This window comes from Phacochoerus africanus, chromosome 11 (assembly GCF_016906955.1).
Source record: "Phacochoerus africanus isolate WHEZ1 chromosome 11, ROS_Pafr_v1, whole genome shotgun sequence".
In the NCBI taxonomy this organism is placed as follows: Eukaryota; Metazoa; Chordata; class Mammalia; order Artiodactyla; family Suidae; genus Phacochoerus; species Phacochoerus africanus.
Window position 1 is genome coordinate 134,505,102 of NC_062554.1, and position 12,693 is coordinate 134,517,794.

General features: G+C 51.3%; 1 protein-coding gene and 1 pseudogene across 1 annotated transcript in view; both read left to right on the forward strand.

The window, feature by feature from the left end:
- LOC125111183 (ATP-binding cassette sub-family A member 13-like) overlaps positions 1 to 12,693 on the forward strand; it is a 281,764-nt gene that overhangs the window by 57,027 nt on the left and 212,044 nt on the right. Inside the window, 3 exon segments of the mRNA XM_047753036.1 lie at positions 1,491 to 1,581; positions 7,906 to 8,082; positions 9,615 to 9,921. Coding sequence (XP_047608992.1) covers positions 1,491 to 1,581; positions 7,906 to 8,082; positions 9,615 to 9,921 — 575 coding nt within the window.
- Positions 7,826 to 7,934, forward strand: LOC125112298 (uncharacterized; annotated as a pseudogene).

A 12,693-nucleotide genomic window follows, 5' to 3' on the forward strand; every position in this document is an offset into this window, starting at 1 on the left:
GTGATGCAGAAGGCGTGATGCAGAAGGCGCACGTTGTTTGAAAAGTCCCCATCAGAGGGGCCCAGGTTTCAGAGTTGTGGTCACACAAAGTCAGGTGAACACATAAAGATTCTCTGGGGACTGACACGTCCCCCGATGAGTCCCCCGCCCCCTCTTCCTGCTTCCTGTGCTTAATCCTGGCATCTGCCTCACTGCGCGGGTATTTTTCGCTCTCAGCGAGCTGTTGGCTGTTGTGACATTGTAAGTTCATGGCAGCACAGCTCAAGCATGTGGGTGCCAGCTGCAAGTGCAAAGTGTCATCAGGTTGATGGCAGTCATCTTGGAGAACCTTCCCGAGTCAAACCTTTGACAAATGGGGCAGAGGTGGGACCATCAACAGTGACAGAAGAGTGAGACAGAGGACGATACAGAGGGTGCTTTCGAAGATGAGGCTTTGAGGAGCGTAGGTTTACAAGAGGGTTGGGGAAAATGCTGAAACCTTTTTTACTGCTATTGTAACAGTGACTCCCTCTTAATAACTGGCCCGTGGACAAGGTGTATACAGGATTTATGTAAAAGATTGCTGTGCCATCCTATTGGAAAGTGTTGTCAGAAAATCAATACTCGATTCATTCTTTGTTTTTTTTTTTTTTTTTATTTCATTTTCCCACTGTACAGCAAGGGGATCAAGTTATCCTTACATATATACATTACAATTACATTTTTTTCCCCACCCTTTGTTCTGTTGCAACATGAGTATCTAGACAAAGTTCCCAATGCTATTCAGCAGGATCTCCTTGTAAATCTATTCTAAGTTGTGTCTGATAAGCCCAAACTCCCGATCCCTCCCACTCCCTCCCCCTCCCCCTCCCATCAGGCAGCCACAAGTCTCTTCTCCAAGTCCATGATTTTCTTTTCTGAGGAGATGTTCATTTGTGCTGGATATTAGATTCCAGTTATAAGTGATATCATATGGTATTTGTCTTTGTCTTTCTGGCTCATGTCACTCAGTATGAGATTCTCTAGTTCCATCCATGTTGCTGCAAATGGCATTATGTCATTCTTTCTTATGGCTGAGTAGTATTCCATTGTGTATATATACCACATCTTCTGAATCCAGTCATCTGTCGATGGACATTTGGGTTGTTTCCATGTCCTGGCTGTTGTGAATAGTGCTGCCCTGAACATGTGGGTGCATGTGTCTCTTTTAAGTAGAGTTTTGTCCGGATATACATTCTTTGTTTTCAGTAGCAGTGCATAATTATTACCTAAGCTCTTTTCAATATTAGTGCCTGTTTACAGTTGTAACCTAAACTGTTTACTTTTGTTTCCCAAGGCAAAGTCCTAAGCAAATGTTGTTATTTACCCGGAAGTTTTAGAGCCTCTCTGAGGGTGATTGACTTCCTGTGCCTTTTCCCTGTGTCAGGAAACTCGGCATAAACCTAGTTAAGTATTACTCAATAAGAGGAGTGGTGAGGTTATTTTTATTAAATGATGTTATTTCCCTTTAGGAAGCCCTGAAAAACAAATTTATAAGAAGATTTGTAGAAAGCCAGCTGCACGTCAGTATAGACAAGTTGACTGAAAACCTTCAAAAACTTGGTAAGTGGGCGGGCCCTGTGGTTGGTCCACTTGCCCAATCAGCTCCCACTCGGGTCCCGCCTCTGGCCTTAAAGTTTCTGGGTGACGGTGACAACTCACTGGTTCCTCATCTGTGAAATGAAGGCTTGAAATAAATAATATTCCAGAGTTTGTTCATAACTGACATTTTCTGATTTGCTCATTCAGGGCCTGAATAGTAAGGAAGTTAGTTAAAAAGGAGGGCTTCTGGGAGTTCCCCTTTGTGGCTCAGTAGGCTAAGAACCTGACAGTGTCCATGAGGATGTGGGTTTGATCCCTGACCTCACTCAGTGGGTTAAGGATCCAGCCTGGCTGTGAGCTGTGGTGTAGGTCACAGATGTGGCTTGGATCTGGTGTGGCTGTGGCTGTGGCTTAGGCTGGCAGCTGTAGCTCTGATTTGACCCCTAGCCTGGGAACTTCCATATGCTGTAGGTGCGGCCATAAAGAGAAGAAAAAAAGGAAAGAAAAAGAAGGAAGGCTTTTGATATAAATACAAGAATTGTGAGTTACAGCAAAAGCTTGGGAGTTGCTATCATTGAGTTCACAGTCAATTGAAAGCAGGTACATTGATTTGAAAATGTGACGCTTAGATAAAAATTTCATCAATCGGCAAACATGCATGTCATGTCTGTAGTTTATTAGTCCATGAGTTCATTTAGATATTCAATACTTGTTTTTGAACCACTCAGGGAGAGTCAGGCCTGAGCAAGGATCTGGAGACCCTGGGCCCCTGTGCAGCGGTTTGCCAGGTGTGCCCCAGAGCTGCTCCCAGGAGCCTGCCCAGCCGGATGGCCCCAGGGAAGAGAGAAAGACTTCCCGGAGGGAGGGGAGGGTGTCAGGCTGTCTGAGGTCCCTGGCACCTGGCACTCTGCTGGTGCCCAGGAAGGCACACAAGGGTGAATGGAGGGTAAGGGGTTATATTAGGGCTATACTTCCCTTTTACGAAAAAAACTTTTTTTTTTTTTGGTGAATTACTCCTTTAGGAAGTTTAGCAGTATTTTAAAATCAACGTGACTGCCTTGAATCATGTTTTTAAGTAAAGAAAGCACATTTTAAAAACGCAGTGGTTCTGGAAAGCGCATCCTACCGGAGCTCCGCCGTGAGCTGGGTCGGAGGTTTCTGTCCCGTTCCAGAGGCTCTTGTTAGCCTGCGTCTCCCGCCCCCTGCTGTCGCCATGGGGGTGCAGGGGCCAAGTCTTCCTCCAGCGCCTTGCCAAGAACCCACACGGCACGCTCGAGATGCCCGTCTTCTTTCCTAAGCCCCTGGTTAAGGAGTGAACTCCCCGCGCCCCCTGCTTCCTTCGCCAGCTCCCTACTCCTTGCCTCTGGAGACTCTGGGCCAAAGTGACTACTCGAAGGTGCATCAGTGCAGTTCCTGGAAACGTTTACCCCGTCGTGGTCTTGTTTTCATTTTTTAACGTTTTTTATGTTTATTTTTCATATTTTTTCATCATGGCGGGTTTACAGTGTTCTGTCAGTTTCCTCCTGTAGAGTGTGTTGCCCGTGCACGTATGGGTTCGTCGGAAGTGGTTAGACATGGTTCCCAGTGCTCCACGGCAGGGTCTCCTTGCCCATTAGTTGTTAACATTTAAAAATAAGTTTTTGCTTATTACAAAAGTAACTGTCTGTTGTAGAAACAATGGAAAATACATATAAGCCAGACAAAAAAAAAAAGCTGACCTACAGTCTCATCCTCAGAGATAGCTCTCGAAAAAGCCTTGGGGTAATTTTTCAGAAGGAATTCTATGGCTTATATGAACACAGGTGCAGGTACTTTTGTGAAAATGATCGCACTTGTCCGTGTCATTTTGTAACCTGTTCACACAAGTGGGCTCCACTGCAAGGATTCCTCATGGCCATCAAAACTGACTCTGTTACTTGGCCTTGGCCCCCTTCCCAGTGTCACATATTCCAAACAACAAATGATGAGCCGTACAAAAATGCCCCCAGGTTGCCCCATCCTGTAAAACTGACATTTTCTGAGTCTCTGTCCAAAACAAGAAAACAAAAATCCGAAACACCCAGAGCCCCAAGGAGTGAGCAGTGCACTTCTTGGCCTCCTGTTCTCTAGTCGTCGTGCTTAGTTTCATCAGGAGGAACTCGGTTAAGGTAACTGGTTGGCGCCCAGCTCTCCTCTTCAGCAGCTGTGATAGGACAACAGGAAGCGCTCAGTTAACACCCACAGCCTGGAGGTCCTACAGAAAGCTTACTGCACAGAACAGTTCCATGGTCACTTTGCTTTCTTCATGCTGCAGATGAGGAAGCAGAAACTGACAGACCAGGTAACTTTCCAGGGTAAACATGGACTCACAGTAGAGCTACTGCCGGGGCAAAGCTCTGTCTTGTCCCCTTTGCTGCCACCGTTGCCCGGCTTCCCTGGGCAGTTACAGCAGGGGGACAGTGTCACCCCCCTCTGCCCTGGAGCTGGGTTATCCCAGCCCGTGTCTCTCTCAGGTCTTGGCTTTTGATGGCTCTGCCGTTGAGCACACGGGCACAAGCTCAGCCTCACGCCCACACTATTTCGGAAACAGCGAATGAATCCTGTCTCAGCCACTGCCCACCGTATGGACACCAAGCCTCACCGAGGCTTTTCATAGCCGCGGTGACGACACCTGATACCTTGGTGCTTGCTGGCCGGGTGCCAGGGACACAGGGTCGCAGAATAAATACGATGCATTGCCCAGACTTTTGCTTCAGCACCTGGGGGGAGATAATTCTGTCCTAAAGCAAACGAGGAACAGACGAGTAGAATGTAACATTTTCATGGGAAAAATTAGCTTTCGCACACAGTTTTCTTCTTTCACACTCTTTCGGGGGCCCTGTCTTCCCTCCACCCTCCGTCCTCCTGTGTGGGGGTCCATGGGTGGGAACCCTGGGCATGGCAAGCTCGGCCCTCACAGGTGAGCACTGCACCCTGGAGTGGCCAGCGGGGCCAAATCAGAAAGGAGCTGCCATCTGGGACAAGGACGTAGGTGAGAAATTGGACGAGGGAAGTTAACACCTGCTGGCCTCAGCCAGTCCAGGCCAATTGTCCAGACCCTGCCACCCGGGTCTCTATCATAGCTCTCTGATTAGGTGGCAGGACAACGGCGGCAGGTTCCACCAGTGCTGCTGATGGAAATTGATCACGTGTAATGTGTTCATAGCTGTGACACATTAACTGAGTGCCTGTCCTGCGCGAGACGCGGCGAGTGCCAGGTTTATGGGACCCTTTCATTTACTCTTTAGAAACAGACCCCAGAGGAGATTATTATTATCCCGATTCACAAAGAGGAAATCTAGGCACTGCGGGTCACACATCACAGCTGCCCACCAGGGAGTAGTGCGCGGGGCGCTCCCTCCACTGACCCCTGACACGAGGCCCCCTGGACTGTGCTCTGAAGGCAGAGACCCCGTGTCTCTGTCGCCAGGCTGCACGGGTCCTGCAGCGGGCGACACTCCTTCAACCAGGCATCCCATGACCTCTTGTCTAGCTGGCCCCGAGGAGCAGGTGCGGGGCAGCCCAGACCCCTGGCCACTCCGGGAACCTTCTCAGGAGACCTTCTGTGCCCCGCGGTGCTGTCTCCCCTGCTGTGTCCCCACTGAGTTCCAGTGGGGGACACCGGGCACACAGGGGAAGGGACCCGGACACTGCAGGTCCTTTTGGCTCCCCTTGGATCGCGCCACCGACAGTCAAAGGACCGTTCCGGCTTGAGCCCTTGGAGGCTGCTGAGTGTGCAGCCAGATGGGAGATGTGAGCCCGTCCACCCACTGTGTCCACCGAGGGCCTGGGTCTGAGCTGCTGCTTCTCCCTGAACCAGTGCATGGGCTTCAATCTGACAGTCTCAGGGAACCAGCTTCTCCAGGGTCTGCAGATGTGAGTTAGGTGCTGGTCCTAGGAGCCTGTGTCATTTCATTGGCTGTCTGTTTACTAGTTACTGCATGGCTTCAAGTCTCTTTTTCTGCATGGTCTTTCCCTGAGAAGATGGCTACAGAATTTCTATTCTCTATAAAATACAGAGAGTAGCACCCAGGCTTGGAGACAGCCTCTCCCCATCCTGCAAGCAGGGACCTAAATCTTTGGGCTCCAGGGTTGTACCTCTCCGGTGTGTTGGGAAGAACCGTGTGACAGCAGTGATGCTCATGTGATGTTGATGTTTGCTCAACAGCAGCTTCACTCGTTTCTACCCAATAAACCCAGGTCGGGGTAGGTTTCAGAGGATGGTTCCAGAGCCGGACAGCTTGTGTGTGAATCATGGTTTGGAAACTTGCTAGTTACTAGTTAAATCTTTGTGCCTCAGTCCTGTGCTTTAAGACGGATGTGCCCCTGGCTACAGAGACAGAGGGTTCGGTAGAGCTGAAGGTGAAGGCGTGTGCAGAGTAGTGTCTGGCACGGGCGACACCCTCTTCTTCACTGCGGCTCTGTAGGAAAGCTCGGTTGGCAGAAATCCGCCCTCCAGATCCTCAGGCTGAGACCTGGCAATAGCAGAGTCACCCCCAGTGGTGGCAGAGAGCAAGCAAGCTGTGTACTGAGAGCCGGTGGGGACTCGGGAACACTGCTCCCAGGAGGGACCCGCAGGGTTTGTGGGGCAGAGAATGGACCTCATGGCTTGAAAAGCAAAATGACACACAGCGTGTGCTCTGCTGCAGTGAAACGGAAGGGCTGCAAGGCTGGCCGTCACTCACAGCTGTGGATCCTCTTTCAGACGACTGCCACTGTGCCTGCTCTCTCAGAAGCTGCCTTCTCTTTGCGATTTGATGCTTCCCAGACCGTCGAGGGTTCTGCTCAGTCTGGTGGCTTTGGGGTTGGTGGGGCTAGTTGTCACCCATCTCTTTACGGGTGCTTCTTGAGAGGAAGACGGGGCAGGGAGCTGACGTCCACCTGCTGTGTGAAGTCCCCACCATCAGGGGAATGGCCACTGATGCCTGCCGCGGCCCCAGTTTTGTGCCTGGCTCTCTCTGTGTGTGTAAGCTTTGCTGATGTGCTTTCTTTTTTGTTCACTTCTTCTCAAGTGGTTCCTGTGTGACATCCTGAGCCAAAGCCTTTGGGCGGATCTCCTTAAAGAGTGAGATCAATGGGGGGGGGGCTCACGTGTGTGACCCTGAGCTGCGAGCATGGCCCCCACCCCCACATCCTGGGGATGCTGTGATGTGGGTGACTTGGGTGGGGGGGGTCTGAGGGCACCTTCTGCTGGAGCACTGTGGGCAGAGCCCCCAGAGGGACTCGACTCCCCCACAGACTCGCTGGCACCTCCTGTGGTGGAATGGCCTTCCTTCTCCAGGCTGAGTTCTGGCTGCTCCCACACCGTCTGGCTCTGGGTCATGTGGTTTCCCAAGTCTGTCCCTCCTGGGCCCAGCGCCTTCCTTGAGCCAGGGTGATGTTCTCAAGCCATCCTGGGTGTTTGTCCTGGAAGAGGACGTCTGAGGCTCCACTTCGCCCCGAGATGCTGCCAGCCTTCATCTCCTGCCCCATTTCCATTTCAGAGGCACATCCCGGACAACAGGGAAGGCGGGTTTCCTCAATGTCACGGCTCCTTAAGGATCATTTGCACAAAATGTTATACATGAGTGGCTTTCCCAGCAGCCCCGCTGCTTCCGTGCCAGTCTCTTTCTAGAACACCTGTCTCCTGGCTGGGACGCCACCTTTTCTCCTCTCTGTCCTGCGAGAGGTTCTTCCCTCCCGCTCAGACTCGCCCTCCGTTCTCATTCCCCGTCACCCGCTGTCCACTTCCCCGTGGGCGGTGACCTCACCCTTCTGCAGTTGCACAGCTTTCTCTCCATTTGCATGCAGGTGTCAGCATTCCCGGGAATGTATATAAAAAGCGGAGTTTGTGCTCAGCAGCTAAGTAGCAGATTTTCTGTAGAACAAAATTCGACGCTCCTGAGTAATCTTTCATGGAGAACTTGATGGGATAGCAAGGGCTGTGCCCAGAGCAGACCTGCCCTATTCTTGCTTTACTCCCCCTAGCTTTTTTTTTTTTTTTTTTTGGTCTTTTTGCCTTTTCTAGGGCCGCACCAGTGGCTTGTGGAGGTTCCTGAGCTAGGGGTCGAATCAGAGCTGTAGCCGCCGGCCTACACCACAGCCTTAGCAAGGTCAGATCCAAGCCACGTCTGAGACCTACACCACAGCTCACAGCAACGCCAGATCCTTAACCCAGTGAGCAAGGCCAGGGATCGAACCCGCAACCTCATGGTTCCTAGTCAGATTCGTTAACCACTGCGCCACAGCAGGAACCCTTACTCCCCCCAACTTTGTGCCGTGGCAGCCTCGTAGCCAATGAGGTTTATCCGAGGCGTGATTACTGCTAATTGTTTTACTCCCCTTTAGGAGGGAAGTTGGGCAGGATGTTCAGCCACACGAGTGCGGGACGTGTCCGTTCCCTGGGCCGTGTCCTGGTCAACCTCTCGTCCTGCGTGGTGCTCAACCGCTTCCAGGCCCTGGAGTCGGTGGCCACCCTGGAGTCTAAGGCACAGGAGCTCATGCGAAAGAACAGTTTCCTGGCCAGTAAGTGTTTGGTGAAGAAATAGGCTCATTAAGGCACGGCTCAAAGGCTGTCACTTTGCGTCTTTCTCCCCAGACGTGTCTCATAATGGCTCAGAAAGAGAAGGAGTGCTTCCCAGGTAAAACAAATAAAGCAGAACTAATTGCCTTGAGTTGGTGAAAAGATGGGCCTCGTACATCATCCATGACCTTGTGCTCCTCATTAAATCTGTTTCACCAGTTTACACTAGTTTCCTAGATTATGCTTAAATCTCACATGAGAAATTGTATTTCCCTTGTCCAAGCTGTATTCTTTGTTCCATCCATTTTATTTCCCTCTTGATATCTTGATATCCTTGGGGGCTACAGAGAAGAGACAGTGGGCAGGTCAACTCTGCTGATTAATTGTTCACTTATTCAACATAAATATTATGGATTCTCGGATTCCGATTGAATAAACAGGGAATTATTTTTTCTATTTTTTTGTTTTTATATAATGACTTTTATTTTTTTCATTATAGCTGGTTTACAAAATAGGGAATTATTTTTATTCAGCTTTGCACTTGTTTGCTGAGGCTGCTGGCCAAAGCATCATGGACTGGGCAGCTTAAAAAGCGGACATTTATTTTCTCAGAAAGCTGGAGGCCGCAGACCTGCTCCTCTGAGGCCTCTCCCCTCTGGGCCTGTGGACAGCCGGCTTCTCCCTGCTCTTCCTCATCTTCCCTCTGCACGTGTCCATGTCCAGAGTTCCCCTTCCTGTAAGGACACAGGTCATACTGGACTGGGGCACATCCAGTGACCTCATTTTCACTTGGTTACTTCTGTAAATGCTCGCTCTCCAGGAGTTCCTGTTGTGGCTCAGCGGGTTAAGGACTCGACATAGTCCCTGGGACGTGGGTTTGATCCCTGGCCTCGCGCAGTGGGTTAAGGATCTGGTGTTGCTGCAAGCTGCCATGTAGATCGCAGTTGTGGCTCTGATTTGACCGCTAGCCCGAGAACGTCCATATGCCACAGGCATGGCCCTAAAAGGAAAGAAAAAGAAAGACTCAGTCTCCAAATAAAAGTACTAGGTGACTTCAACATACGAATTTTGGGAGGACAGAATTCAAACCCACGAGGGGCTTTATAGATGAAATTCAAAGAATGCATGTGTCTGAACACAGAGTGCAAAGACTTCAGTTCTTAGGGACACTGTCACCCCAGAGAGGGAGATCCTGCTGACTTGGGTTATTTGAACAGCCTTGAGTAATTTTTCAAGTCCTGCAAGCATGCAGAACGAATATTTTCTTTGTGTTAATGATAGCACTGTGTGGTTCTGTTAACACGAAAAAAAGAAGGTTTTTTATTTTTAGGATTGGGAATTAGGAGACCTTGGCTCCCCCTCATGGCTAAGGACTTGTGTTATACAATCAGCCTGGCCTCCCTGGGGTGCGGCCCCTGGGTGATGGGGGCTGAGCTGAGGTTCTTGGACCGTCCGTCCGGTCAGGTCGGCGGGGATGCGGGCTGAGCCGCTCCCGGGCCGTGATAGCCCCTTGCTTTCCCTTGTCTGACATTAGGTGTCATATTCAGCAATTCCTTCGTCGGTAAGAACCTCAGCTCCCAACCGCCGCCGCTGCCGCCGGAGGTCGCATACACCATCAGGACCAGTGTCCTGTACAGCATGAGGACAGACATGGTGAGAAACCCCTTCTGGAAGTTCCATCCTCAGAGCCTACCGGCCGATGGCTTCAAGTACAACTACATCTTTGTGCCCCTGCAAGACATGATCGAAAGAGCCATCGTCTCGGTGCAGACGGGGCAGGAGGCTCTGGGCCCCGGCACACAGGCCCAGGCCATCCCCTACCCCTGCCACACCAGCGACCTGTGAGTACCTGGGGCCCCTGACAGCCACAGGGGCTCTGCGCTTGGAAACCTGGGGAGAGAGAGCTCTTAGCGCTTGGGTGTCGTCATTCCTCCAAGAGGGCAGTGGAAGAAATGCCATCCTCCCCCTTTCCGGGCGTGTTGTTTTCTGTGCCCGAGCTGTGCAGCTGGAAGAATTATCGTTGAGCTAATGCGATCCTTTCAATTTGACACCAGGCAACTGTAGCCTCAAAGGCCTCTCCGGATAAACTTAAGGAATAACATTCAGAGGCGCTTCACGTGTCTGAGTCCTGTTCCTCTCTCCTTGGAACTAGGGAAACAGAGGGAGCTTATCTCCCTTCAGCTCAAGTCCTCACCATACAGGGGGTGTCTCCCGCACGCTGGGTGGGAGGATTTCACGGAGGCCCAGGACGGTGGCTTAGGTGAGGTCGCTCAGAACATTTAGGTGCTGAATTGTGTGGTCCAGCGGGTCGTGTGTTGGGTGAGAGTGAGAGGAGGTCAGTTAAGGGCTGGAGCAGCTGGACAGCAGGACTTAAAGGGGATCCGCTGAGGCAGCAGAGTAGACATCAGGGAGACAGGCTTGGGGCAGGGGGTGGAGAGGCGGGCTGGAGGGGGTGGTCCACAGGGCCGGCGGGCCTGTGTTGCGTTGTAGGATGCTGCGAGCTATGGGGCTCCACTGTGGTGGAGGCAGTGCTCACAGCCTCTCCTCCCACACCTGGACCAGCGCACCAGCCGTGGCCTGTGCCTTTCCTCTTTCTCTGGAAAGCCTGCTGGACAGCCAGGGCCTGAGGACCGGTTGTCAGAGGGACCGCCTTGAGTCTGGCGCTTGTGAGAGCAGGCAGCAGACCCTCGTCCTTTGGGGCGGCTGCACAGAGAACCAGACCCGCCTCTGCAGGTGATGGGGCCACACCTGCGGGAGAGGCATCTTGGTGTCTTACCCTCTTCCTGCCTCGGCTGTGCCTTCGGCATCAGAGCGCACTGGGGAAGGCAACGGGGAGCCACAGAGGAAGCTCCCCACAGAGGTGGGGTGAGAGGCTGTGCCAGTCTTGGGGTGTCCTAGTGTGGTGGAGAGGACAGAGGGCCAGGGAGGGCGGATCTGGGGTGTCATTTTAACCAGGGACCGCCTCGTCCTGCAAATCCTTGGTAACCCTTTAACTTCCTTCTTTGTAAAATGAAAGCTTTTCTTTCTTGTCAAAGCGATGGTATTTTTGGCCTTGGACATTTTCAGCCAGTGCTCTTCTGCTCCTAAAGCTTTTTCTTGGAGGTGATAACACCCAAGGCAGAAATCAAAACAGCTCCCCTGGGCAGCGGGTCACACAGCCCTTCACACTGTAACCCAAACACCAGGGTGCCGGGAGAAGTAATGCCTTGTTTTAGATACTCGGAGAGGTTGGGTTTTTATGATGCTGTAGTTCTATAATGGATCCGGGAGAATCCTGTTCTGAGAGCCTCTTTGGTCTCCACAGCAGCCTCCCCAGAAGAGGGGGTGGTGCTCGGGTGGGGGGTGGGGATGCAGCGGAGGAGGCTGAGGTTTCCTGGGCTGGCTCCCAGCATGGTGTGCAAGGAGAGCCACACGCCCTGGAGGAGCTTGGCGGACAACCCGAGCTGGCTTCGTGGTCAGCTCCCATTCCTGCTGACACTCGTGCCAGGAGAACTGGCCTCGTGGGAGGGCTGGGGGGTGAGTCAGATGACGAAGGGCCTTTTCATCCCCAGAGGTAAACGCTTGTGAATGAGAAACATTCTTGCCTTGGGCTGGGGTTGGCCGAGTGCCCTGTGCCATCTGGTGTCACCAGAGTCCTTTTCCTGGTCCACTCACTGGGCCACGCAGCACGGTTCCCCAGACGCATTTATTTCACTCCTTTGAAAAGGGTGCAGAGGTACACTCTTTTCTTCTCCAAAAGGTTTAAGTCTTCGTGATCTCGAGTTGTTGTATTTCCATCCTCTATTTTAAAAAGTACATGGACCTGGTGGAAGGTAATGTGAGAGAAAGAATGTGTATATATTTATGTATGACTGGGTCACTTTGCTGTTCAGCAGAAGTTGACAGAACATTGTAAATCAACTATAATAGAAAAAATAAAAATCTTAAAAAAAAAATTTTCGTAGTTCAGAAAAAAAAGGGCATGAACCGCCCGTGTAAGGTAGTAAAATTCCAAAGCTCTTTGGACCATAGAGCAGAGTCTTATTGGAGAATTTTTAGTGGTTTCTTTCTACTCACTGAGGGAGCTCCATATTCATTAATTTTTTTTTTTTTTTTTGCTTTTTAGGGCTGCACCTATGGCATATGGAGGATCCCAGGCTAGGGGTCTAATCGGAGCTACAGCTGCTAGCCTACAGCACAGCCACAGCAACTCAGTATCGGAGCCGCATCTGCGACCTACACCACAGCTCACAGCAATGCCAGATCCTTAACCCACAGAATGAGGCCAGGGACCGAACCCGCAACCTCAAGGTTCCTAGTTGGATTTGTTTCCACTGCACCATGACAGGAACTCCGAACTTATTAATCTGTACTACTGTTTACATACTGTTCGTCAGTCTCTAGGCTTGCGGTGGATCAGTGAAGGGAACAGGTTAAGCTCCTGCTCTTGTAGCATTTAAAGTCCAGGAAGCAGAGATGTTACAAAAGTAATAAAGAAGGTTGTACTGAAAGGTGGACGTTCCTAAGTGCCGTGGAGGTGAGCACATGTAGGATGAGGGTGACCAGGAAGGCTGAGAGGAGCTCTCAGTGTGGTCAGGGCTGGTCTTGCCAGGGAGGTGATGCTTGAGCACAGG